The sequence below is a fragment of the Rana temporaria genome, chromosome 4 (genome assembly GCF_905171775.1).
Source record: "Rana temporaria chromosome 4, aRanTem1.1, whole genome shotgun sequence".
Lineage (NCBI taxonomy): Eukaryota > Metazoa > Chordata > Amphibia > Anura > Ranidae > Rana > Rana temporaria.
The window spans coordinates 380,617,073-380,644,509 of NC_053492.1; the positions used below are offsets into that span (position 1 = coordinate 380,617,073).

The 27,437-nt window shown below is 45.0% G+C and overlaps 1 protein-coding gene across 4 annotated transcripts in view; it reads right to left on the minus strand.

The window, feature by feature from the left end:
* ABHD12 (abhydrolase domain containing 12, lysophospholipase) overlaps positions 1 to 27,437 on the minus strand; it is a 158,918-nt gene that overhangs the window by 96,707 nt on the left and 34,774 nt on the right. The window contains exon 1 of one of the 4 annotated variants that reach the window (XM_040351032.1): positions 14,715 to 14,765. The exons of 1 other annotated variant lie outside the window; for it this stretch is intronic. Coding sequence is in view for 2 of the 3 variants with exons in the window: in XM_040351030.1 (XP_040206964.1) it covers positions 11,217 to 11,365 (149 nt within the window). In the remaining variant the exon portion in view is untranslated. Of the gene's footprint in view, positions 1 to 11,216; positions 11,524 to 14,714; positions 14,766 to 27,437 lie in introns of those variants that run through there. 2 more of the 4 variants (XM_040351031.1, XM_040351030.1) reach the window with 2 other exon arrangements.

Consider the following 27,437-nt stretch of genomic DNA (forward strand, 5'->3'; position numbering starts at 1 on the left):
GCACTTAAAAAAGAGATATGACCTGCCCCAGACTTGGTTCACACCACTGAGCTATGGGTTGGGCTCAGAACAATTGTATGCACATTTTACAAGTTGTTTTAGGTGCAATCCCATTGACTTAAACTGCGTGTTTTCATAAAAGCACATCAGGTCCTGTATGCTGCATTTTCACAAAAAAAAAAATCAATGGGATCATAGCTAAAACCATGTGTAAAACACGCATACAATTGCGTTGTGCCCAAACTGCAGCGCACCGATGTGAACCCAGTTTAACAATACTCAAATATTAGTGATGAAGGAAAAAAGATACATGGATAAAATAACTGTGACTCAACAGTTACCTGTGTTCACAAAGCCATCATCCTTATCCTTCACTGCCAGGCACTAGAGACCAAATTCAGCCAGTAACTGAGATCTCTAGTCACATGACTTAATATATGGTTGTAATATATACTTAGTGTAAGGCCCCTTTCACAAGGGCACTGTCAAGTACAAAAAAAAAAAAACAGGCAATGAGGTGCGTTTTTAACTAGCCTCGGCCATCTATCAAATCTAGGCAATGGTTGCTGGTCAGCCCCACATAACGAGTGCTGCAGCAAAAAGGAAAAAAACATGGCCATGATATATTTGACAGGTGATACCACCTGCTTTGTTCCCCATAGAGGTGTATAGGACCAAGATGCAACTAGCTCTCCCAACGCCCCCCCCCGGCATTTCTGGCCATGAGTAAGGGCAGATGATTCATGTACCATTTACTTCCTGGAATCCATCTGCCCATACCTCAGACAAGCAGGCAGTAGTGCGAGCTTAGCTGACAAAGCCCCTCCTCCCACTTCTGGGATGTGTGACATCATTTGCCTAGGCATGAAAACCATGAAGAAACTTAAAGCAGTGTTCCAGCCACAAAAAAATTTAAATAAAGTCAGCAGATACAAACACTGTAGCTGCTGACTTTTAATAAGGACACTTACCTGTCTGTCCTGGGAGGCCGCAATGTCGCCCCCCCCCCCCCCCCCTCATTTGCTCGGGTGCAGGTGCCACCATTGTAACTATGGGAAACCGGCCGTGGAGCATTCACAGCCATTTTCTGAATGACCTCGTCTTCTGGGACACACACAGGTTCCAGGAAGAAGCAGGGACCAGAAGGAAATGATGGCGCTGAGGTAGGACGGAAGTACACTCAGTACTTCATAAAAGGTAAGAAACAAATAATAATAATAATTATCCAAAAACGATTGGTGGTCTTTCCTTTAGGGCCCTTTCACACTGAGGCGCTGCAAAAACGCCTTTAGCGCTATTACAGCGTTTTTAGGGCGCTAGCGGCAAAATTAACGCAATGCTGTGGGCGGTTTAACAGCGTTATTGATGCATGGGCAATTTCAGTCCTGCTGTTGTAGATGCTCTTTTTTTTGCTTGCATATTTACATTTTTGGGAGATCATGTGACTATTATAGGCGCTATTCAGGTGTTTTTACAGCGCTTTTTAATTCATTTCAATGAAGAGGGGCGTTTTTGGAGCGTTTTTTTCAGCGCCCAAAAGCTGCTCCAAAGATGCTGCTTGCAGGACTTTTCTCAACGCCCTGCCATCGCAACACCTCAGTGTGAAAGGGTCCATTGAGATGCATGGAGAGCATTTATGAGTGCTATTTTTAACGCTAAAACGCTGTAAAAACGCTCCAGTGTGAAAGAGGTCTTAAGATAAAGTTGTAAAAGTTAAACTCCGCTTTAAAAGGTGAAAAAAAAAAAAAAGTTTCAAATATATATATATATATATATATATATATATATAATATACTTTCCTATCTATTTAAGGATTAAAAATAGTCAATGTTGATTTAGAGAGTGAAGTTCCGCTTTCAGCTAGCTGATGCTAGAATCTCTTTACAGAATTTGGGAAGAAAAAACAAGCTATTTGTGATGACTCAAGTAGTGTCACTGGATATAACAGACTTTGCAGCTTCAGCTTTTTTTATCACACCGCTTCAGCTCAGACAGCATGTGATGCCCTGTCATCTACAGAATATACTTTAGGACAGCCTCTCACGCAGGGTTGTGTGGAACCTCGAGTAGCTCCAGAGGTTGCTAGGGCTTCCATGAGCAATGGCCAACTTCTGCCTCTCAGACAAGTTCCTGCTGACATCAATGATTTTTACAGCTATCTGTTAGAGGAAGTATGTTCTCACTGATGACACATGTAAGGAGTAGGGATGAGCTATGAGTTCAAAAAGGAATATTGGCTGTTCGCCGAATAGCAAAATATTTGGGGTGTTCGCGGAAAATTCGAAAGCCGCGTAACACCCTTCAAAAAAGTCTATGGGAGAAATCAAAAGTGCTAATTTTACAGGTTAAAATTGCAAGTTATTGTCATAAAAAGTGTTTGGGGACCCGGGTCCTGCCCCAGGGGACATGTATCAATGCAAAAAAAAGTTTTAAAAACTGCTGTTTTTTTGGGAGCAGTGATTTTAATAATGCTAAAAGTGAAACAATAAAAGTGAAATATTCCTGGGGGGTATCTATAGTATGCCTGTAAAGTAGCGCATTTGTCCCGTGTTTAGAACAGTCCCTGCACAAAATGACATTTCTAAAAAGGAAAAAAAAATAGTAATTTAAAACTACTCGCAGCTATAATGAATTGTCGGGTCCCAGCAATACTGATAAAAGTAATTGAAAAAAAACGACATGGGTTCCCCCCTCCCCCCCCAGTCCATTACCAGGCCCTTTGGGTCTGGTATGAATATTAAGGAAAACCTTGAACTAAAAAATAAAATTAAAAAAAAAGCGTGGGGGTCCAACATTTTGGTTCGGGGGATGCCGTTTTTTTTCAATTACTTTTATCTGTATTACCAGAACCCGACAATTCATTATAGCCACAAGTAATTTTGAATGACTTTTTTTCCTTTTAGAAATGTCATTTTGTGCAGGGACTGGAAACATGCGCTACTTTACAAGCATACTATAGACACCCCCCAGGTATAAAATTTAAAGGAATATTTCACTTTTATTGTTTCACTTTAAAGGATGTTCACAGCATCTCCCCGCAGGGATGTAGTCCCAAGGGAGGGGGCGAGCAGGCTGACTAACGCCCAGCCAGAACGGCTTGGGGCAAGCTTACAAGAAGTGAGAAATTCACACAAAGAAAAAAAAAACATTTAGAAGGGAAATCTAAGGAAAAGGTAAGTGAACAAACAATGCACTAGCTTAAAGGAACCTATTTAGAAAATAAAAAACAAACCTTTACACAACCCCTTTAAGCATTATTAAAATCACTGCTCCTGAAAAAAATGCAGTTTTTACAACTTTTTTTTGCATTGAAACATGCCTGCTGGGGCAGGACCCAGGTCCCCAAACACTTTTTATGACAATAACTTGCATATTAACCTTTAAAATTAGCACTTTTGATTTTTCATGTTTGTGTCCCATCGACTTTTACGGGTTCGAACAAATTTTTTTCCTGTTCGTATGTTCTGCTGCGAACCGGGGGGTGTTTGGCTCATCCCTAGTAAGAAGCATTCTCCACAATGATCATCACACTTATATGAAGTGAGCTCAGCTGTAGATATTTTCTCATTATCTAAAGCCCTGTACACACGATCGGATATCTGATGGAATCTGAGGCTGGGTTCACACTACTACACTACTTTCATCCTACTTTGCTCTGTGTTCAATGTTTCCCTATGAGAGTGTCTTGTAGCGTCCTACACAAGTCGGTCCGACTTTGAAAATGCTCCCTGTACTACTTTTGGTCCTACATTGATCCTACTTCAGGCCCATTGAATATCATTGAAGTCGGACCAAAGTAGTATCCTGTTCATGAAAGTAGGATGGATGTAGGACCAATGTAGGATAAATGTAGGACCAATGTAGCAGAGCAAAGTAGGATGAAAGTAGTGTAGTAGTGTGAACCCAGCCTAATGGATGGATTTTTTCATCAAATATCCGATGAAGCTGACTTTCATCAGTCTTGCCTACACACAGTCGGTCAAAAATCCGACCGTGTCCAACGCAGTGACATAAAACACAACGACGCGCTAAGAAAAATGAAGTTCAATGCTTCCTAGCATGCATTGACTTGATTCTGAGCATGCGTGGATTTTTGACCGATGGACTTCCACATAGACAATCGTTTTTTTTCTATCGGTTTTTTATCCATAAGAAAATTTTAAAACATGTTCTATTTTTTTTTCACCTATGGAAAACAAACCGATGGGGCCCACACACGATTGATCGGTTTGTCCAATGAAAACGGTCCATCGGTCTGTTTTCATCAGACAAACCGATCGTGTGTACAGGGCTTAAGAGGTTTAAAAAGGCTGCTTTAGGAAATGAGCTTGCCATGAAGATATAAAACTAGATATAGGTCTATTATGTGCCCGGTATTTCTATAAAACACAAACATGTCTATGGCTCTGAATTATATACCGGTAGCAACGCAGACTCATCATTACAGTATATGTAAGAAAAGAAGTAGAGGAATAGTACTCAACCAATGAACATTGTGTACAGACATGCTTTGGCAGGTTCATTTGTGGACATGTACAGTGAGGAAAATAAGTATTTGAACACCCTGCTATTTTGCAAGTTCTCCCACTTGGAAATCATGGAGGGGTCTGAAATTGTCATCGTAGGTGCATGTCTACTGTGAGAGACATAATCAAAAAAAAAATTCCAGAAATCACAATTTATGATTTTTTAACTATTTATTTGTATGATACAGCTGCAAATAAGTATTTGAACACCTGTCTATCAGCTAGAATTCTGACCCTCAAAGACCTGTTAGTCTGCCTTTAAAATGTCCACCTCCACTCCATTTATTATCCTAAATTAGATGCACCTGTTTGAGGTCATTAGCTGCATAAAGACACCTGTCCACCCCATACAATCAGTAAGAATCCAACTACTAACATGGCCAAGACCAAAGAGCTGTCCAAAGACACTAGAGACAAAATGGTACACCTCCACAAGGCTGGAAAGGGCTACGGGGAAATTGCCAAGCAGCTTGGTGAAAAAAGGTCCACTGTTGGAGCAATCATTAGAAAATGGAAGAAGCTAAACATGACTGTCAATCTCCCTCGGACTGGGGCTCCATGCAAAATCTCAGCTTGTGGGGTCTCAATGATCCTAAGAAAGGTGAGAAATCAGCCCAGGACTACACGGGAGGAGCTGGTCAATGACCTGAAAAGAGCTGGGACCACCGTTTCCAAGGTTACTGTTGGTAATACACTAAGACGTCATGGTTTGAAATCATGCATGGCACGGAAGGTTCCCCTGCTTAAACCAGCACATGTCAAGGCCCGTCTTAAGTTTGCCAATGACCATTTGGATGATCCAGAGGAGTCATGGGAGAAAATCATGTGGTCAGATGAGACCAAAATAGAACTTTTTGGTCATAATTCCACTAACCGTGTTTGGAGGAAGAAGAATGATGAGTACCATCCCAAGAACACCATCCCTACTGTGAAGCATGGGGGTGGTAGCATCATGCTTTGGGGGTGTTTTTCTGCACATGGGACAGGGCGACTGCACTGTATTAAGGAGAGGATGACCGGGGCCATGTATTGCGAGATTTTGGGCAACAACCTCCTTCCCTCAGTTAGAGCTTTGAAGATGGGTCGAGGCTGGGTCTTCCAACATGGCAATGACCCGAAGCACACAGCCAGGATAACCAAGGAGTGGCTCTGTAAGAAGCATATCAAGGTTCTGTCCTGGCCTAGCCAGTCTCCAGACCTAAACCCAATAGCGAATCTTTGGAAGGAGCTCAAACTCTGTGTTTCTCAGCGACAGCCCAGAAACCTGACTGATCTAGAGAAGATCTGTGTGGAGGAGTGGGCCAAAATCCCTCCTCCAGTGTGTGCAAACCTGGTGAAAAACTACAAGAAACGTTTGACCTCTGTAATTGCAAACAAAGGCTACTGTACCAAATATTAACATTGATTTTCTCAGGTGTTCAAATACTTATTTGCAGCTGTATCATACAAATAACTAGTTAAAAAAATCATAAATTGTGATTTCTGGATTTTTTTTTTTGATTATGTCTCTCACAGTGGACATGCACCTACGATAACAATTTCAGACCCCTCCATGATTTCCAAGTGGGAGAACTTGCAAAATAGCAGGGTGTTCAAATACTTATTTTCCTCACTGTAAAAGGGATAAATGTATATGTTGTACACTCATATAATTCTCTCAATACTATAAAGCTCGGGTCTCCAAACTTTTCTAAACAAAGGGCCAGCTTGTTGGCCTCCAGACTGTGGTCACTGGGAGTAAATATTGTCCTGGCATCAATGGGAGTCAACAATGCATCTTTGGAATTAAAGGGGAGGAAATGTGCCCTATCATTGGCATCAGAGGGATTAATAATGTCCCATCATTGGTGTCAGTTTGAGGAACAGTTCCCCATCATTGGCATAAATGGAAGAAATAGTGCCCCATTATTGATGTCAGTAGCAAAAATATTGCCCCATTGTTGGTGACAGTGGGAGGAAAAGTAACCCAAGAGCCAGATAAAGACAAGCAACGGGCCACATTCAGCCCTCGGGCCTATAAAGTAATGTATACATGGTGCTTCATGTATTACATGAACATTGTCCAGATCATACTGTAAGGCAGCCCATTTTCACACATTATTCACTGGTTGGATGAAAAAAAAAAAAAAATTACCCAATTCAATCCACACACTCCTCACTCCCGCTAAGCTTTTGTATTCTGATGGTGGGGAGCCTTCCGAGCTTTCCAGCGCCACTGATCGTTCAAGACAAAACTCTACAGATGTCGATCGGTAGATTGACTTTCATACAACCAGTGCTAATTTCGTTTAAAAAAATAGTGTTGAAATAAACGATATTTTAGTAGACAAAATTACGACAAACACAATTTGGATGACTAAAACACAACTAAAACTAAAATGGCATTTTATTTTAAAGACTGACTAAAACTAAATTGAAATTTGATGTCAAAATTAAAGTGGTTGTATAGTCTATTTTTTTACTTTTACCTAGAGGTAAGGCTTACCTGTAGGTAAAAAAAATATCTCCTAAACCTTTACGGTTTAGAAGATATTACCCTCGCAATGAGTCGCTTACTGCAGCGGCGCATTCGCACAGGGGATACTCGGCTCAAGGCCGGCAGATGCCGGACCTTGCCAGAAAGAAGTCTACATGCTCCTGCCACTCATAGCGCTGGAGCCGCGATACCCGGAAGACACGTCGAGGCAACATGTGAGCTACCTCAGCGTGGACCCGGTGAGTTACCGAAGCCTCGTTCTAAGGTATTTCATAATGAGCTAGTATGCGGTGCATACTAGCTCATTATGCCTTTTGCATTACAGGAGAGTTAAAAAATACAAATAAATCGGGGCTATACAACCGCTTTAACACTTCACTACCACATAAGCATAAGTAGGGGGCATCTACTACGTTGCTGAAAGAAAAAATAAATAAAATTAACTTCTTGAGACCTGGGCCATAGTAAAAAGACCCCACAAGGTGGCTCTACAATGCCAGGAGGTTGTCTTTTTTTTACGGCCTCGCGTCCTCGTCCACGGGGGGGGGGGGGGGGGGGGCGCGTGCGTCACAGAGATGCCGATGCGCGTGCCTGGCGGGGGAGGGGCTTGTCGGGCACTGTCTCCTATGGAGCGATCTGATGAAAACGGACAGCATGTCCGTTTTCATCAGATCTTACCCGATCCGATATGGACGGATGGGGACGTGTCCCCATACGTCTGTTTTTAGCAGATCGGATCGGGTCGGATATCAGCGGACATGTCTCCCCTGACATCCGACGCTCCAAAGGGACGCATGGATCGGCCGTTCAGGTCCGCCGTCAAAACTAACAGGCGGACCTGAACGGTCCGTCCGTGTGAATGAGGCCCAAGTCCGTTTTATTTCACTGAACAATAAAAGAGGATTGCTCAGAACTGGATTAACTCTGGGTGGCAAGACTGGGCACAGATGATAGAAAGTCTTATACTGTACATTGTGACATCAAAAAAAAAAAAAAAAAAAATTTGAGTTTACATCCACTTTAAGTTCAAACTACGTTGAAATGATGTAGTAATATGTCAATACGAAGCGCTCGCCTGTCTCCAAGTTCCCTGCCGTTCCCTGTCGTTATAACCCAATTGTCTTTCTAGTTTGTGATGGAGTGAGGAAGGGCAAGAACCCCTGCCAGGTTACACCGCTATACTGAGCTCTTTTTTCCTGTTCTGGTGACACCGTTTTACCAGATGGGAAGTGAAGGAAAAAGCATACATACACACACACACACACACACACACAAATACGGCACGCGGTGGTTCACCCTCAATAACAACAATCTACCATTAAATCAAGCATAGTAGCGTGAGCTACAGTATGCCTTTATTTTATTTTTTTGGCGCCGTACTCACAGTTTAATGCCATAGTGAAGTTTCAGACTCCCCGCGGGGAATGGGCGTTCCTATGGAGAGTGAAGATGATTGACGGCCGGCTATGGCGCGTCACGCTTCCCGAAAATAGCCGGAGTAGGTCTCGGCTCTTCACGGCGCTATACGGCGCCTGCGCACAGACTAGGCGCAGGCGCCGTGAAGAGCCAAGTTCTATTTCGGCTATTTCCGGATAAGCGTGACGCGCCATAGCCGACCGTCAATCATCTTCCCTATGCATAGGAACGCCCAATCTCCGAGTGGAGTCTGAAACTTCACTACGGGATTAAACTGTGAGTACGGGGCCAAAAAATAAAATAAAGACATACCGTAGCTCGCGCTACTATGCTTAATTTAATGCTAGAAAAAAAAAAATGTTTTAGGGTGAACCCCCTCTTTAAAGATAGAATTTTATAGCTACAATGTTCACAGACTGATGGGAGGTGTGGTGACCTGGGGATATTGTGGTCATATTTTGATTTCCATTGGTCATTCTCTCTCTCTCTTTTTATGACAGATTAGGGCACTGAGATGATTGTTCACATGCTTGAACACTATAGAAGTGTACATCCATTATATACCTAGAACCTTTCCATTGCTTTTACACGCCATATCATTTTATCTGTTTCACAAGTTTTTTTTTTTTTTTCTTCAGTGGACAGAACAAGGACTGTGCTGAAAAATGATAAAAGGTTGAACCATCTCGGCTCCCTCCTAGTGACTTCAGTTTTTTTTCCATTTATTGTTACTGTAGCTAGAGGTTCGGTCACTTCAATGCCTGTTTCTGCAATGGGGTTGATTTACTAAAGACAAATAGACTGTGCACTGCCAGAGCTTAATAAGCGAGGTGAAGCTTCACTTTGCAAAGAATACCCAATCACATGCAAGGAAAATAAAAAAAAAACAGCATTTTTATTTGTACACGATTGGATGATAAAAACAAGCAGAGCTTCCCCTCAGATCTAGAGCAATTGCACTTAAAATGCACAGTATATTTGCCTTTAGTAAATCAAACTCAATGGGGGGTTATTTACGAAAGGCAAATCTACAATGCACTACAAGTGTACTTTCAAGTGCAGTCGCTGTAGATCCAAGGGGGACATGCAAGGAAAATAAAAAACATACGTTTTGCTTGTACATGATGGGATGATAAAATCAGCAGAGCTTCCCCTCAGATCTACAGCGACTGCACTTCCAAGTGCACTTGTAGTGAAAAGTGGATTTGCCTTTAGTAAATCAACCCCAATGTGTCTTCTCTTTATCTGTGGTTGGATCATGAAGAGTGGGACTCTGAAGGTTTATTCAGCACTGCGCTGCAACCCAGCCTGTAACTCAGTAAGTGACAACCTAATAAACAAATAGGGGGCTTCAAGTACAGCCCCTGACATCACCAAAGGGCCGGACACATAAAAGTCAGGGACTGGAATGCTCACAGGACTAGAACCCAAATTATCACCCTGTTGAGTCAGAAAGATGAATTTTGGGACGAGTGATTGGTGGGAAAAACATTTTCTGGGTACCCTGAGCCCACCATGGTGTTATAGAAGAAGCACAGGTCACCCCCTCCATGCAGTGCAAAGCACAGTGTCAGTAATCCTCCAAGTGATGCAAGTCACAGTGTCAGTTATTCTGCATGAAGATGTACTGACACTGTGTCCTTCAGTGAAAGGGACACAGTGTTAGTTCTCCTCCATGCAGAGTCATTATGGTACACAGTATCAGTCCCCTTCATGCAGGTGTCACAGTGTCAGTCCTCCTCCATGCACTGTCAGTGTGCACAGTGTCAGTCCTCCTCCATGCACTGTCAGTGTGCACAGTGTCAGTCCTCCTCCATGCACTGTCAGTGTGCACAGTGTCAGTCCTCCTCCATGCACTGTCAGTGTGCACAGTGTCAGTCCTCCTCCATGCACTGTCAGTGTGCACAGTGTAAGTCCTCCTCCATGCACTGTCAGTGTGCACAGTGTCAGTCCTCCTCCATGCACTGTCAGTGTGCACAGTGTAAGTCCTCCTCCATGCACTGTCAGTCCTCCTCCATGCACTGTCAGTCCTCCTCTATGCACTGTCAGTCCTCCTCCATGCACTGTCAGTGTACCCAGTGTCAGTCCTCCTCCATGCACTGTCAGTCCTCCTCCATGCACTGTCAGTGTACCCAGTGTCAGTCCTCCTCCATGCACTGTCAGTGTGCACAGTGTCAGTCCTCCTCCATGCACTGTCAGTCCTCCTCCATGCACTGTCAGTGTACACACTGTCAGTCCTCCTCCATGCACTGTCAGTCCTCCTCCATGCACTGTCAGTGTACACACTGTCAGTCCTCCTCCATGCACTGTCAGTGTGCACAGTGTCAGTCCTCCTCCATGCACTGTCAGTGTACCCAGTGTCAGTCCTCCTCCATGCACTGTCAGTGTACTCAGTGTCAGTCCTCCTCCATGCACTGTCAGTGTACCCAGTGTCAGTCCTCCTCCATGCACTAACAGTGTACCCAGTGTCAGTCCTCCTTCATGCACTGTCAGTGTACCCAGTGTCAGTCCTCCTCCATGCACTGTCAGTGTGCACAGTGTCAGTCCTCCTCCATGCACTGTCAGTGTACACAGTGTCAGTCCTCCTCCATGCACTGTCAGTCCTCCATGCACTGTCAGTGTCAGTCCTCCTCCATGCACTGTCAGTGTACACACTGTCAGTCCTCCTCCATGCACTGTCAGTGTACACAGTGTCAGTCCTCCTCCATGCACTGTCAGTCCAGTGCGGTGTATGCAGTAGACAGAGGTGACACCCCGTCCATGTGTTCCTCTCCCGGTGTGCACAGCTCCCCCCTCACCTGCCGAACCTCTTCATCCCCTTGGTGGTGTCGCAGTCCGGCCCCTTTGTCCCCGGTATCCTCAGGTTCTTCAGGCGGCACTCCCTGTCCAGCGGAGCGGCACCGTAGCTGTCATGTTCCCGGGCCCCAGACTCGGCTCTCTTTCTCATCCCTGGGCAGTGTGTGGGGCGGGCAGAGTGCGGCGGGTGTATGAGAGCCGGGCTGTGCTCATGAGGGAAGGAGAGCGGACACACTGCTCTGTACACTCCGCTCTCTATGCTGCTGTTATTGTCCCAGCTCCCTCCCCTCAGCAGCCGCACAGCTGAGCTCCACACACCGGGCCCGCCCACTCCTCCACTGTGACCTCCGCACAGCCAATCACAGGCAGAAGCTGCCTGGTAACTAGTGTACAGTGTCCCCGGGCTCTGCCTGTCACTGAATACCAACACACACCATGCCGACCGGTCAGTGTGCCCACATCTGTATGGGACCTGACCCAGGCACTGCAGGCGGATCCCATATACAGTATATTGCAGCCTACCTGTGCTGGGTGATTGGTCCTCATTCACATGACCATCCACCAATAGGAATATGTGTGTCCCGAGTCACCGGTGTGTGGACAGCCAGAGGCCTGGACATGGTGACCATCGTGGTGGCTGTACGCGCGTTACCTGCGTATCCCACTAGTTTGATGCGTATGGGATGGATGTACAATTCCATCCATACAATCGTGGCATCTGTCATTGTCTGTACGCACATGTGACTCGTCACAAATAAGCCCCACAGGGCCGTGTGCGACTGTCGTGGTCTGCCGTGGTGGTAAGGGCGCCTTATGGTGACCATACACTAGACGAAAAATCCTACAAAATTCGAATGATTGTAACGTTCATTCCGTTTTTTAATAGCCCCCGTTCACACCTAGGCGTATATACGCCTGTAGTGGGACGCCGCCCCTAGACGCTGGAGGGATGATTTCACATTGCCCTCTATGGAGATGGTTCACATCTCCACGCCGAACGCCGCACGCCTGCCGCCTGAAAACAAGTCCCGGACCTTTTTTTCCGGCGGCTTTCGGCATAGGAGTTGTGAACCATCTCCATAGAGGGGGTAAGGCTGCATTCACAATAGCGGCGTTTTGTCGCCGCAAATCGCGGTACAAAACGCCGCAATTTGTCGCCGCAATTCGCGGGACAAAACGCTGCGATTTTGTACGCCAAGGTGTGAATGCTTAGTGGGAGAAAACCAATACTCAAATGAAAAGTTTGGAAATTTTTTTTTTGAACAAACAAAATTTTAAAGGTGTTTGTTACACTGTAAAAATCGAACGGTTTTTAATACGCATATGCGACCAACCAAGAAGTCATTCCTGTCCATTGAATGGTTTCTCATTCAGGATTTTAGTATCATGAGCGCTACCATTTTTGGAAGGCGAGTTCAAAAGATTTGTCATCCAGTCCAGTGGTCGCCAACCTTTCGGACCTCACGGACCACTAAACTCCCAATTTTGAATCCCACGGATCACCAACGTGAATATTACATGCCTTATACAAACAATGCTCCAGTTCCCTGCCCCCTCCTCCCAGCACTCTGCATCACACAGACTCATCATTGGATCTCACCTCCATATCCAGCCATGTGCTCGAGCTTCATGGTCCCTCCCACAGTCTGATCCCGACTGCCATTGGAAGTCCCCTCTTTCTTCACCTCCCACTCTCTGCACTACTCCCAGCGCTTCCCTCTGAGTTCACGGGAGCCGGAACTAGAGAGGAAGCATCTGGTATCAATGAGTGCTGACAGTATTGACTGTCAGCGTGCCTTGAGAACAACACTGGGTGGTATACATCTGCCACAATGTTCATTTGTGGCAGAACCCCTGGGGACCACCAACAGTTTCTCATGGACCACTGGTTGGCAACAGCTGGTCTAGTCTATGACCTCCATTAGTTTTAATTTTTTTACGTTTTTTTTCACCCTTCACCTTTCCCTGATGATCCGGGCAGTTATTCCACTTCCTTTTCTAGGATGACTACAAACACCCCCTCCTGGTCCTAGGACCAGCCATAGACAGAGCAATTTTATTTCCTGTAACCACAGAAAGAAAAATCGCCTGATTCCCCCATCAACACAGTCAATGTTGATGGGGGAATACCTCCCGTGGAGCTATTCTGTCCTGTCCCGGGGGGGGGGGGGGGGCAAAGAGGTCGCTAGAAATAATCGCATGTAAAATCCAACAGGCTGGTTGTACCCAAGTTGATCGATTAAATTGGGTACATTCAGCCTGCCCATACATGGTTTGAATCTCAGCCGTTCCCTGCTGAACCAGCCAAGATTCAAACAGTCTATTGCTGGCTTAACAAATGGAGGAGGTGTTCTGTTTTTCAAAGAGTAGTGGGAAGCCTGATATCAAATAATGTCATCAGTTTTGTATCTATTTTGGACTCTTTGTATATTTTTCTAATCTAATATGAACTCTGATTTTTTGCACACATTATGATGCACATTGATTTGTGCATTTTTCTTTAAATATTACACTGCGTGTATGATTCACTCACACTGCTTTAGCCCTGCACTTTTGGTTTTCAATATTTATTATACTATGAATTATGGTATTGTGCCAAGTGACATTTGCCTTATTTGTTAAAGCTCTAGCGTGTTTTTTTACAGGATATAATATAATTTTTTTACACTGAAGAAATGAGGACACTGGAGTCCTGGCAAGGTACTGTATATACTCGAGTATAAGCCGACCCGAATATAAGCCGAGGCACCTAATTTTACCACAAAAAACTGGGAAAACGTATTGACTCGAGTATAAGCCTAGGGTGTCCATCTGCATGCCTCACTGTGTCCATGTCCATGCCTCACTTTGCCCATGTGCATGCCTCACTGTGTCAATGCCTCACTGTGTCCATGTCCATGCCTCACTGTGTCCATGTCCATGCCTCACTGTGCCCATGCCTCACTTTTCCTCACTGTGCCCATGCCTCACTGTGCCCATGCCTCACTGTGCCCATGTGCATGCCTCACTGTGTCCATGCCTCACTTTGCCTCACTGTGCCCATGCCTCACTGTGCCCATGCCTCACTGTGCCCATGACTAGACTGACATTTAACATTGGAGTCTATGGAAGGGGAGCCCGGCTTCGAAAAATCCACCAGCCGTGGGTCCCCCAGACCACAAAAGTTCGGGAGATCAGGCGCAAAAAGGTGACTCGAGTATAAGCCAAGGGGGTGCATTTTTAGCACAAAAAATGTGCTGAAAAACTCGGCTTTTACTCGAGTATATACAGTCTTTTTCTGTACTTGCAGCCTGAAAAAAATAGAAAACGAATGTGGTCACCACATTTAGGGACTGGTAGGCTACAATATAGTACATTTGTCCTCTTGGGTTAAGATATCCTTTAGGAAATTGTTTACTATTTATCCAATTCCATCACAATATGTCAGAACTAGTTCTGCAATCCGAGCATTTATTTCAGAAGAGACATGCAGTGTCTCTTCTGCAATCAAACACACCTACCTGTGTGCTCACTGTCTTCTCCAGCATGTAAACTGTGAACTATCGCATGCTCAGCTCAGCTTACGTCTGCGGCACAATCCCTGTTTGCCAAAATGACTGTATCCTGTACATGTGCAGGAATGTTGTCATACCGGGTCCACCAATTAGGACGGCCGAAGACCGGAACCCATAGGCTGTGCGCACAGGGTGTGCCAGGTGTGCCCAGGTACACCCTAATCATCATCCTGTACAGCACAGATTTCCCCTACTGCCCTGCCCCCTGCACACACAGGGGGATGTTTTAGGATGAGTGGGGAAGGGGTCGGTAAATATGTGATTTACTAGCCCCTTCCCTTTCTGAGTGAACACAGTGAGTGATCGGTAGCGGTAGCGTGTGTTTGAGCTTTGGGGTGCACACCCTAATCCAATAGGCTGTGCACACTTATGCCGGAACCCAGTAAAATATGCCAGTGCTGGCAAGGGACAGCACTGATGAAGTAAAGGTAAATTTGGCTCCACTTTATATAGATAACACTCATACACCAATCTATAGTAATTATTTATTTGGCTAGTGGCACCCTAACATGGCACATATATCACACTGACACAAATAGAAATAACCCTTATAATTGCTAAGGGAATTCAAAATAGAACACACATTTACTGATTTTGTATCAGCATGACATTTCCAGGAATTAAGTACAGAGGGAGAATGTCCCTATGGAGAGTGAAATAGGAGATATGTCACATTCTCTATAATGAAAACTCAAGCAACATCAACGCTGAACTCTAGGCAGATATAAAAGACACAAACGACTGCCTCCATAATCATTAGTACATCAGGTAGACCTTTCTTCACAGCAGATGCCAAAATCCATGATTTTGTTTTCCTTAAGGCCCCTTTCAGACTGGGGCGGGAGCCGCGGTGGCGGTATAAAAATAGCGGCGCTATACCGCCGGGATTGCAGCGGGAATCGGCCGCTAGCAGTGCGGTATTAACCCCCGCTAGCAGCCGATAAAGGGTTAATACCGCCCGCAATGCGCCTCTATAGAGGCGCATTGCGGGCGGTATTGCCGCGGTTTCCCATTGTTTTCAATGGGAAGGAGCGGAGAAGGAGCGGTATACATGCCGCTCCTCTCACCGCTCCAAAGATGCTGCTGACAGGAGATTCTTTTGTCTCCCGCCAGCGCATCGCCTCAATGTGAAAGCCCTCTGGCTTTCACATTGAGTCTGCAGTAAAGGAGTTTTTCAGGCGGGATAGCAGCGCTATTTTTAGCGCTGTACCGCCTGAAAAACTCCTCAGTGTGAAAGGGGCCTAATGCATGACGCCGTAAATGCAGTGTGTTCCATTTTCTTCCAGCGCACATCATTGCACACTGGTTGTTGACAATGTTGAGCTGTGCATGGCGTAAATGGGCCCTCAATGTATCTTTTTAACTACTTCAATACCAGGCACTTTCCCTCCTTCCCGCCCAGGACAATTTTCAGCTTTCAGAGCTGTCACACTTTGAATGACAATTGCGCGGTCATGCTACACTGTACCCAAATTAAATTTTTATAATTTTCTTCCCACAAATGGAGCTTTCTTTTGGTGGTATTTGATCACCTCTGAGGTTTTTATTTTTTGCTAAACAAACTAAAAAATACCCAATAAAAAAAAATTATTCTTAGTTTCTGTCATAACATTTTGTTTTCCCCTTCACTGATGGGCACTAATCAGTCAGCACTGATGAGACGGCACTGATGGGCACTGATTAGTTGGCACTGATGGGCACCAATAGGCGGCACTGACAGGTGGCACTGATGGGCAGCACTGATGATGAGGTACTGATGTGTTACTGACAGGTGTTACTGCTAGGCACTGATTGGCACTGTGGTGGGCACTTGCTGACTTTATTATTGGGATACTGATTGGTAGCCGATTGGCACATCTGAGGGGGATGTGCTGATTATCAGCACAGACAACCCCACCCCCCCTGACAGGGAGAGCTGTTGATCGTCTCTCCCTGTCAGCGCGAACCGAGGAATGCCATTTACTGGCACTTCCTGGTTCACGCGATGATCAGCTGTGATTGCTTGCAACTCCTCCATCAAGATCGATAATACAACCATCAGTCCCTCCTCTCATTCCACTGTGCAAGGTGTAATCCTGGACTCTGACCTGTCCTTTCAGCTCCAAATCCAATCGCTGTCCAACTCTGGCAGACTTCTCCATCATGAATGCTGGTGCCAGACTCATCCACCTTACCAAGCATTCAGTATCTGCCACCCCTCTCTGCCAATCCCTCCACTGGCTTCCCATTGCCCAATGAATAAAATTCAAAAGACTAACAATATCATACAGTCATTTACAACTCTGCCCTAAACTACATCACCAATCTTGTCTCCAAATATCACCCAAACCGTCCTCTCTGCTCCTCCCTAGCTCCTCCTGCTCTCTAGCTCCCTTCTCTCCTCCTTCCATGCTCATCTCAAGGACTTTTCCAGAGCCTCTTTCATTCTCTGGAAGTCACTACCCCAATCTGTACGGTAATCTCCTACTCTGTCCACTTTTAGACAATTCCTGAAAACACATCTCATCAGGGAAGCCTATCCTGCCTTCAGCTAACAACCAAATCTTCTGTTTTCCTCATCAGTTTATCCCTCACAGTTACTGCCTTTTGTTACACCAGCCCCTATTAGATTGTAAGCTTGTAGGAGCAGGGCCCTCTTAACCCTCTTGCATTGATTTGTATTGTTGCTGTATTGTCTCCCTTCATATTGTAAAGCACTGCACAAACTGTTGGCGCTATATAAATCCTGTATAATAATAATAATAATAATAAAAAAGCAAACCCTTTAAAAAAGGGAAACAATCCCAGAAGCTCAGGTATAATAGACACCGAATTTCTGGAAAGCTCATTGGCTACCATGCACAGCTGCATCTGATTCCGAGTGCTCTAGTTTTAGTAAATCTCCCCCAATGTGCACACTTGGCCAATACATTCTTTCAAATGAATCAAACTTATGTTGGCCATAGACAGTTTGAATCGTGTATGGGCAAGTTGAATGTACCAAGTTAATTGATTAACTTGGGTACAACCAGCCTGCTGGATTTTACTTACGATTATTACTAGCCGCTGGTATAGCCGCTAGCATAAATCACTGCCTTTTTCTGGCATGGACGGCTTTCCCCACCGCCTTATTGAAGACAATGTAGAAGACAATGGCTCGGCAAAAGCAGTACTTTGCCTATACTAAGGAAAACAAGATTGCAGTAAAATTTTTACCAAAAAGTAAATACCTGAAAAGGCCTCTGTATTGAAAGCCAAAAGTACAATGGATGATGATTTATGGTGCTTGGGGGAACAAGAGTAGGGAAAGTTTAGTTACCCTCTTTTAGCAAGCCTCTCACTCTCAGCCTGATAGGGGTATAGTACAGGTTCAATTAAAATAAGTCGTCTCATTAGCTTTAAAAAATGAAATGCTAATCCACAGATTAAATCAGCAAGACCCATATTTGCTTCTTGAATGATCGTGCAGATAATCCCTTCTTTATTTCTGCATGTCAGCTTCTCCCCTGCCAAAAGCCCAATTTGCGGCCGTTCCTATTGTTGAACTCAGGCTCAGCTCAGTTGCCACCGCCACCTGTTCAGTGAGTGTGCTGACATTCACACTCGTCAGTGTAGCAGATGAATCCCGGAAGCTGCCCCACACTGCACTATGGTTCAGGTCTGTAAACAGAAATCGCTGACATTCACCGTACCCCTGCATTACACTTTACTAAGCATTGCTGTTCATCAGTTAGCGCTATCCAATTATTCTTCTCCTACAGAGCAGCATGGTCAGCCAGTGTTGGGGATGTAGCTCTATATGTACTTTGTCCCCCTGGAAAAAATGATAAAGAAAACAAATATGTGGTGGGACTTCTTTAAATTAAATCTAACACAAAGGGCATAAAGCCTGTACCACTACAGTGTGTCTTACTAAGGGCCTATCCACAGATTTCACGTGTATTTTAATGCCTAGTACACGCAATGAGAAAATCAGACCAAAATGCATCCAAAGCGATTGTCTGAAATTTGTCAGTACACAGCTTTCAAGAGCCGATCACAACAGTTCATACAAAAATATCTGAAGGGACAAGTAAACATTTTTCTTTTAAAATAACAGAATGAACAATTTGGTGCAATTAGTATAGTATTTGTATGAAAAAAAAATGGTGTGACCAAGACCGCACATGCTCGCAAATGAAAGAATGCATTACAATACAACACTTCCGAAGTTCTATTCTATCTAACCAGAATTGTTGTAGCTTTAGTAATCTATTTGTTTATATATAAAATTAAATAATGAAAAAACCACTATAAAAAACAAAAAGTTCAATATAGTCAAACAGCGCTGAAAAATTGGTTGTAAATGTCCAATTTCAATAAAATAAGAGCATTCATCTGAAAACGGATTTAGAAGATCAAGGTAGTGGAGAAAGTTGATAGAATATCCTACACCTCTTCCCAGGATAAGACACCACTTGTGGGGCACACTCCCCTTCGGGGTACTCACTCACCAGAAGGCAAAATATAATATACACTGAAAGGTATCTTTTCTCCCTGGATCCTCCGTTTCTCAAGTAGGTATCAGGTAAAGGAAAGGCTCCACATAGAAACACAAAGGGTACCAAACAATAGTGTAATCCCGTTTTTATTTCACAAAAAGAAGCATTCCCTTTAAAACACCAGATCCCCGCTCTAAATGCACGTACCGCAAAATAGATGATAACAAACGTATATCCTCGGTAAGTGAAGGTGTCCTCTGACCGGCATCCGATTCCCCAGGTAAACTTTAAAAACAGACTTGCTGGAAAAGTTGCAGGAAAACCGCCGCCTATGGAGAGTACACTTTGGAACGGACGCTTGAAGCGCACGCGTCACTTCCGGGTCGCCGTTTAGAATCCCATCCTGACCAGTTTCGCTGTCCAATCAGCTTCTACAGAGGGCGTGGACTGACGGCGATAATAGCCCCTATATATACAGCTCATTGTTCACGTGGTAAACATGAGCGGCGCATATTAATAGCGTCAACAATAACACCAGCACGGAGGCCGTGAAGGCTCAAAAAGGTGTCAATACAGCGGGGAAATTAAATAGTTACTGCACAAGTCAGTAAACAGAAAAAATGACATATCTTTTGGTATCAATATTCTGTATACGAAACAATTATTAGTCATATAGACTTAGCATATATTAATGCGTCAATATTATGTAACTCACAAATAATTAGAAGAAAACCGTCTATGGAAAAAGCGGATATTATATGTAAAGTGCCCTGGGGTCATGGATCACCAATCAGATACACCTCCTGAAAACAGGATAAAATACAGTATAAACTTGAATAAAATATAAATCCTAATATGTACAATCTCATTTAGAAGAGACAAATAGGTATATATTCAATATAAACATTCTAATATATATTTTTAATAAGTTTTAAACTAGTTATTAGAATGTTTATATTGAATATATACCTATTTGTCTCTTCTAAATGAGATTGTACATATTAGGATTTATATTTTATTCAAGTTTATACTGTATTTTATCCTGTTTTCAGGAGGTGTATCTGATTGGTGATCCATGACCCCAGGGCACTTTACATATAATATCCGCTTTTTCCATAGACGGTTTTCTTCTAATTATTTGTGAGTTACATAATATTGACGCATTAATATATGCTAAGTCTATATGACTAATAATTGTTTCGTATACAGAATATTGATACCAAAAGATATGTCATTTTTTCTGTTTACTGACTTGTGCAGTAACTATTTAATTTCCCCGCTGTATTGACACCTTTTTGAGCCTTCACGGCCTCCGTGCTGGTGTTATTGTTGACGCTATTAATATGCGCCGCTCATGTTTACCACGTGAACAATGAGCTGTATATATAGGGGCTATTATCGCCGTCAGTCCATGCCCTCTGTAGAAGCTGATTGGACAGCGAAACTGGTCAGGGTGGGATTCTAAACGGCGACCCGGAAGTGACGCGTGCGCTTCAAGCGTCCGTTCCAAAGTGTACTCTCCATAGGCGGCGGTTTTCCTGCAACTTTTCCAGCAAGTCTGTTTTTAAAGTTTACCTGGGGAATCGGATGCCGGTCAGAGGACACCTTCACTTACCGAGGATATACGTTTGTTATCATCTATTTTGCGGTACGTGCATTTAGAGCGGGGATCTGGTGTTTTAAAGGGAATGCTTCTTTTTGTGAAATAAAAACGGGATTACACTATTGTTTGGTACCCTTTGTGTTTCTATGTGGAGCCTTTCCTTTACCTGATACCTACTTGAGAAACGGAGGATCCAGGGAGAAAAGACACCTTTCAGTGTATATTATATTTTGCCTTCTGGTGAGTGAGTACCCCGAAGGGGAGTGTGCCCCACAAGTGGTGTCTTATCCTGGGAAGAGGTGTAGGATATTCTATCAACTTTCTCCACTACCTTGATCTTCTAAATCCATTTTCAGATGAATGCTCTTATTTTATTGAAATTGGACATTTACAACCAATTTTTCAGCGCTGTTTGACCATATTGAACTTTTTGTTTTTTATAGTGTTTTTTTCATTATTATGTTTTGATGCATACGTCTCTTGATAGTATGTTTTAAATAGCTGCTTTCACACAATATTTTCCTGTTTTTAGTATAATTTGGTAAATATTAATATATCTATATTGGTCTAACTGCTTAGAGGTTATTTGTCAGACTATTAACCTCTGGGTGATTGATTTATTTGTCAACATATCATTTGTGGCTGTGCAGCCTGGCGCTGAGGTGTGCCACTAGGCCTAGTGTGGCATTGTTTTAAATATTTATAAAATTAGCATGCAAAAAAAAAAAACACAAAACGTATGATCATTCATTCGATATTGTCATCGTGTGTACAAGGTTTAAGTGTGTTACATAGGTAAGATTCAATAAAGACAACAGTCCATCTAGTTCGACCTGTGTTGGTGTGTGTTTGTATAGATAATCATTTCACATATCCCTGTATATTGTGTTCGCTAAAATGTTTGTATAGTTTTCCATTGCTTATTTTGGTTAGGAACTCCAACCAAATATTTAGAAAAACAGCAAAGCAACCCACATTTTCAGAAAGGAAGCAATGGCAATTTTTATTATTTCTTTCGTGACAAGTTTACTCTAAAGCCTCGTACACACCATCAGATTTTCATTGGACAAAGCGTAGGACTTTTGTCCGCAGGGCCTTGGCCAGGAACTTGTCTTGCATACAAACAGCAACAAATTGTCAGACAACAAACACGAAACAACGTGTTTTTTCAGCTCTTTAGTGCCACTCTTTGGGCAACTTCTGCTAATGTTGTGTTATGGTGAGCATTTCTTCCGAGCATGCGTGTTTGTAATTTGGAATTTTGTCCGACGGACTTGTGTACACACGATCGGAAATTATGACAACACACATTTGTTGGCAGACAATTTTAAAGCATGCTATCCCACATTTGAACGCAGAAAATCCGACAGCAATTGTCCGATGGAGCATACTAACAGTCAGATTTTCCTACAACAGCCTGTCATCACACAATTCCTGTCAGATAATCCGGTCGTGTGTACGAGGCTTAAGGCTCTGTTCACACCTGAGTGATTTTCTGCTTGTAGCTCTAGAATGCTCAAAAGCCAAATCCCATTAATTTCAATGGTCCCTGTTCACATATAAGCGTTCTGTTGTCTGAAACAAAACACCTGAAGCTCAAAAAAGTACAAGAGCTTCTTTTTGGCAAATGTCGAGCGTTTTTGGCCCCATAGTCTTCAATAGAAATGCCTGACTTGAGCATTTTATGAGCGTTTTGTCACTCGTTTTCTGCCCCTAGTGCTTTCTATTGGCTAAACAAAAACATCTAAGGCCCCATGTACACGGGACGCTGCTAAACGTACGTTCAGAGGCAGTTGGACGCTTTTTTCAACTTTTTTCAACTTCCTTTACCTTACTGCAGTACTGGTTTCATGTCCTTATTGTTTGTTTTTTCTTTGAAGTTGCTGTAATTCTGCTCTGATCTCCACACTTCCTGGTTGTCTGTTTCCTTATAACCACAGTACTGGGAGCTTTTCACTGTGGTCTAAGCTGTCATTACTGTGTGTCTAAAACTTAACAGAACCAATCAGATTAATTTTAAAAACAAAACACTGCCCTGGATTTGTTGTTTTTGTTCTGTGCGTCTCTCTAGTTCACAGGAACATGAAACCAGTTTACAAGTGAAACTAACCTGCAGGCACATTATATGATTGATTTTTATCTATTTGTAATCATTTTAAAAAGGAATCAGTTAACTTTTATGTCTCTATACCCTGTAAACAGTCATTTCAGCAAAAACAAATGTTTCCTTTTTTTTTTTTTTGAAAAATATTTTTATTGAAAAAATTTCCAAACACAGTACATAGTACAATTAGACAGAACTAGACAGAAAACAGCTCAACGTCCTAAACACTTCAGGAGAAAAAGCTGATACATCAAGGATAGCAACTTCTGCAATGCAAATACGAGGTCTGGTTAATATCTGCGGTGACTGACATATACAAGCAGAGTGGGGGGGAGGGAGACCGGAAGATATGGGGAGGTGTCACCTCCGAGACCGTGTTTTAACCAGCGGTTTCTGGTTCCTCCACCCAGACCCGCCAAACCTTTTCATATTTTTGCGGACACCCACGGTTGGCGTATGTGTCTTTATATAGGGGAAGACTGGTATTCACCAGGCGTCGCCACTGCACCAGGGATGGGGGCGAGGGTTTTTTCCAATGCATGGCCACGTTCTTGCGGGCGTAGAAGAGTAATAGGCTAACTAAAGTGCGTTTTGCTGAGGTCCGAACCAGGTTTTCAATTATGCCCAAAAGGCATATCTCCATAGTTAGAGGCAAGTGAGTCCCCGCAATTCTGTTAGTCAGTTCTAGGACCGCCTCCCAGTAGTGTATCACCTCAGGGCATAGCCAGAAAATGTGCGGAAAGTCCCCCGGGGAGTCGCCACATCGCCAACACTCCTGTGAATGTGAGGGGTTCATTTTGTGTAACCTGTAGGGGGTGAAGTATGCCCTGTGTACTATTTTGTATTGCACCAGTCTGTCACGAACCGACACAAGCGTAGTGAAGGGTAGGTCCCAAACGTCATCCCAATCGTCTGCGTCTAGTGTGGGAATGTCAATTTGCCACCTGGCCCGCAGCCCGTCAAGGGGAGGGAGGGACACAAAGAGTAGGTAAGAGTATAAGTGCGAAGTGGGTTTCACATCACAGTGGAATCTGAGTGTCCTCTCCAACTCCGACTGGGCCACAATACAGGAGGACAAAGGAAACTGCGCCGAGAATGCATGGGACAGTTGGTGGTACCTGAAATGATAGTGAACGGGCAGATTAAAGTCGGACGATAGCTCAGTAAAGGGCCTCAGCGCATTTTGCGAAACTATATGGGAGATTAATTTCACGCCGTACTTTGTCCACGCAAGGGGATCCGTCAGTTTGTATATTTGATCTAAGGTAGGGTTATTCCAGATCGGGGCATTTGGTGAGATTTCGGTGGGCTTACATTTTTCAATGGCCAGGCCAGTCCGCCACGCCCGCAGGGTGGTGAGCATAGAGGGGGTCAGAGGGTAAGGCGCGCGGGGGCCTCGAAACAGCAGACACCTAAGGGCCTCTAACGAGCCCACCACCGACGCCTCAAGGGCAGTGGAGGTGTTCGTACCATCCGGCCGCAGCCACCAAGCTGCCGTGACCAGCTGGGCGGCGAGATAATATTTGTAACAGTCCGGAAATGCCATCCCACCCTGCGTTCGGGGTCTCATTAGGGTAGATAGCTTATACCTCGGTGGGGAGTGCCCCCAGATAAAGGAGGAGAAAAGTCTATTTAGTTTAACAAAAAAGGACTTAGGTATCCACTGCGGCGAGTGGCGGAAGAGATAAAGGAGTTTGGGGACTATTTTCATTTTGAGAAGATTCACCCTCCCCCATACCGACAGAGGGAGGTTACCCCATGCCTTAAATTTTGATTGGGCGTCTGCCAAAACCGGGGAGAGATTCAGGGGAATAAAGTCAGAGGCCGAAGTTGAGACAAGCACCCCCAAATATTTGAAAGTATCCACCCAGCAGAGGGGGCTATCTGGGGGGGAGGTAGATTTGGCCGCCTGGTCTATCGGGAACAGGAGAGATTTGGACCAGTTCACTCTGAGTCTAGTGACCGGAGCAAATGTGTCTAGCACCAACAAGGCACCCTGCAGGGAGGGGCCGGCATCATTCAGAAAAAGCAGCATATCGTCGGCGTATAGGGCCACCCTCTCCTCCAGCAGACCCACTCTGAGCCCCTTGACGTGACGAGATGTACGCAGCGCCTCCGCCACTGGCTCAATGGCGAGGGCGAAGAGGGCCGGGGAAAGGGGACAGCCCTGCCTAGTGCCTCGGGAAAGTTGAAAGGGGGCCGAAACCGTACCGCCCAAGCGCACCGACGAGGTGGGGGCCTTGTATATGACCTGCAGCCACTTTATGAATAGTAAGGGAAATCCCATTCGTCTCAAAGTCTCCCATAGGAAAGGCCACTCGACTGTGTCAAAGGCCTTTTCTACATCCAGTGAGGCCACAGTCCTTGTTCCTGCATTTACGTGTCGGGTATGAATGTTGGTAAAGAGTCGCCTGAGATTAACATCTGTAGACCTCCTGGGCATAAACCCTGTCTGGTCGGAGTCTATTACAGTAGGTAACATGGGGTACAGTCGCAGAGCGAGTAGTTTGGTAAGTACCTTAAAGTCGGTGTTTAGCAGTGCAATAGGGCGGTAGGAGGCACAGGAAGTAGGGTCCTTGGGGGGTTTATATATTAGTGTCAAGTGGGCATGATACATAGAGGCAGGGAGGCCGCCCTCAGCCAAACACGTAGTGTAAAGCTGAGCCAACATGGGGGCCAGGAGGCCCACATGGGCTTTGTAGAAATCGAGTGGGAGTCCATCAGGTCCTGGCGCCTTGCCAGGTGGGAAGGACTGGATGGCAACCTGAACTTCAAGGGCCGTAAATGGTTTTACTAGGGCCTCCCTCTCCTGGTCAGAGAGCCAACCCAGCGCCAGGGGGTCAAGCAGGTCGTCAAGTGTCTCAGGCCGGAAGCCCGCGGGTAACCCAGAGGAGTAGAGGGTCCTGTAGAAGTCGTTAAAGGTCTGCAGTATGTCTTGAGGAGAGGACACAGTCCCCCCTTCCGGGGTCTGGAGGAGAGATATGGTTGTGAGAGGTTGGTCGTGTTGGGCCATCATGGCCAGGAACCGGCCATTTCGGTCACCCTGTTCAAATGCCCTCTGTTTCCCCTTATGCATTTCCAGGCGTGTCGCTTCCGTTATGTGCAAGTGTAAGTCGCGCTGGGCCGCCATCATCAGATCAAAACGATCTGAGGAAGGGTCAGTATTATATGAGTCAGTGCGGTCCGCGACCCGCTGCTCCAAGTCCACCAACTGCGCCGAGTGTTGTTTTTTTACACTAGCTATAGCTGAGATGTACTGTCCCCTTGTATACGCCTTGAAAGTGTCCCAAACTACGTCCGGGGAGGCCGTACCAGCATTACGCTCCCAAAAGTCAGTCAGCAGGGGGGATACAACTTCAGCTATGTCTGGATGATTCACCCATTGGGCGCCCAGCCTCCAGAGTGCGGCACAACGTGAGGCCGGAGAGCGAAGCACTACTAGTAACGGGCTATGATCCGACAGACCGCTGGGGAGATAGTCCGCCTCCAACACATCCGCTAACAGTGCGGGGTTGGAGAAGGCCAGATCTATCCGGGACGCGGTCTTGTAGGAAGCAGAGTAGCAGGAATATGCACGCACATCCGGGTGCTTCCACCTCCAGATCTCCTCCAGGCCCACCGCCTGAGCCCAGGCCAGTAGGTCGGAGGACCGGGATTTTGGCGGAGTGGGTCTATCTAGTTCTTGGGACAGGATGGCATTAAAGTCTCCCATCATTATGACCTTCCCCGGGCAGAACGGTGCAATCTTATCTAAAACATCATACAATAGGGCAGAGGAGAAGGGGGGGGGGAATGTACAAATTGACAACAATGTACCTCTGCGACCATAATGTAAAAACGAGGACCACATATTTACCTAGGGGGTCTGTACGGACTTCTTCAATTACACAGGGAAAATTCTTATGGATAAGGACCGTCACCCCCCTAGCATACGTGGAATATGTAGCATGTATCGCTCGCTGAACCCAGGGTTTTTTAAGGGTCAGGATCTTGCTGCCCATGAGGTGAGTCTCTTGGAGTAAGATAAGTTGTACAGGGCGGGACTTCAAATACTGGAATAGGGTGGCCCGTTTAAACTTGGAATTAAGACCCCTGACATTCCAAGAGAGAATGGAGAAGGAGTCAGGCGGGCGGTCAGCCATCTGGCAGGGGGGGTGGAGGGAGGGCAGGGTACCAAATTAGGAGCATCTCGAGACACCCCAGGAGCAGCAGGACCTCGAGCACAGTACAAATCATGACAGCAAAACTTGTGCAGAGCACCATCCTTACAGAGCAAAAGACATTGAGCTTAACATAAACAGTGAACACATAGATTAACAAACTTCCCAGGCACCGGGTGCCTATCCGACTATGTCCCACCTCTCCAGCAACTGCTGGAGGGGTGGGAATAGTTTTTCCCCAAACAGGAACAGTCAAAAACATAGGGTGTAGATTAGCCCTTAAACTGGGGCTCTACACGACATCCGCGAGGCTGCTCTCATACAGCAGAGGCCTGCGGTCAA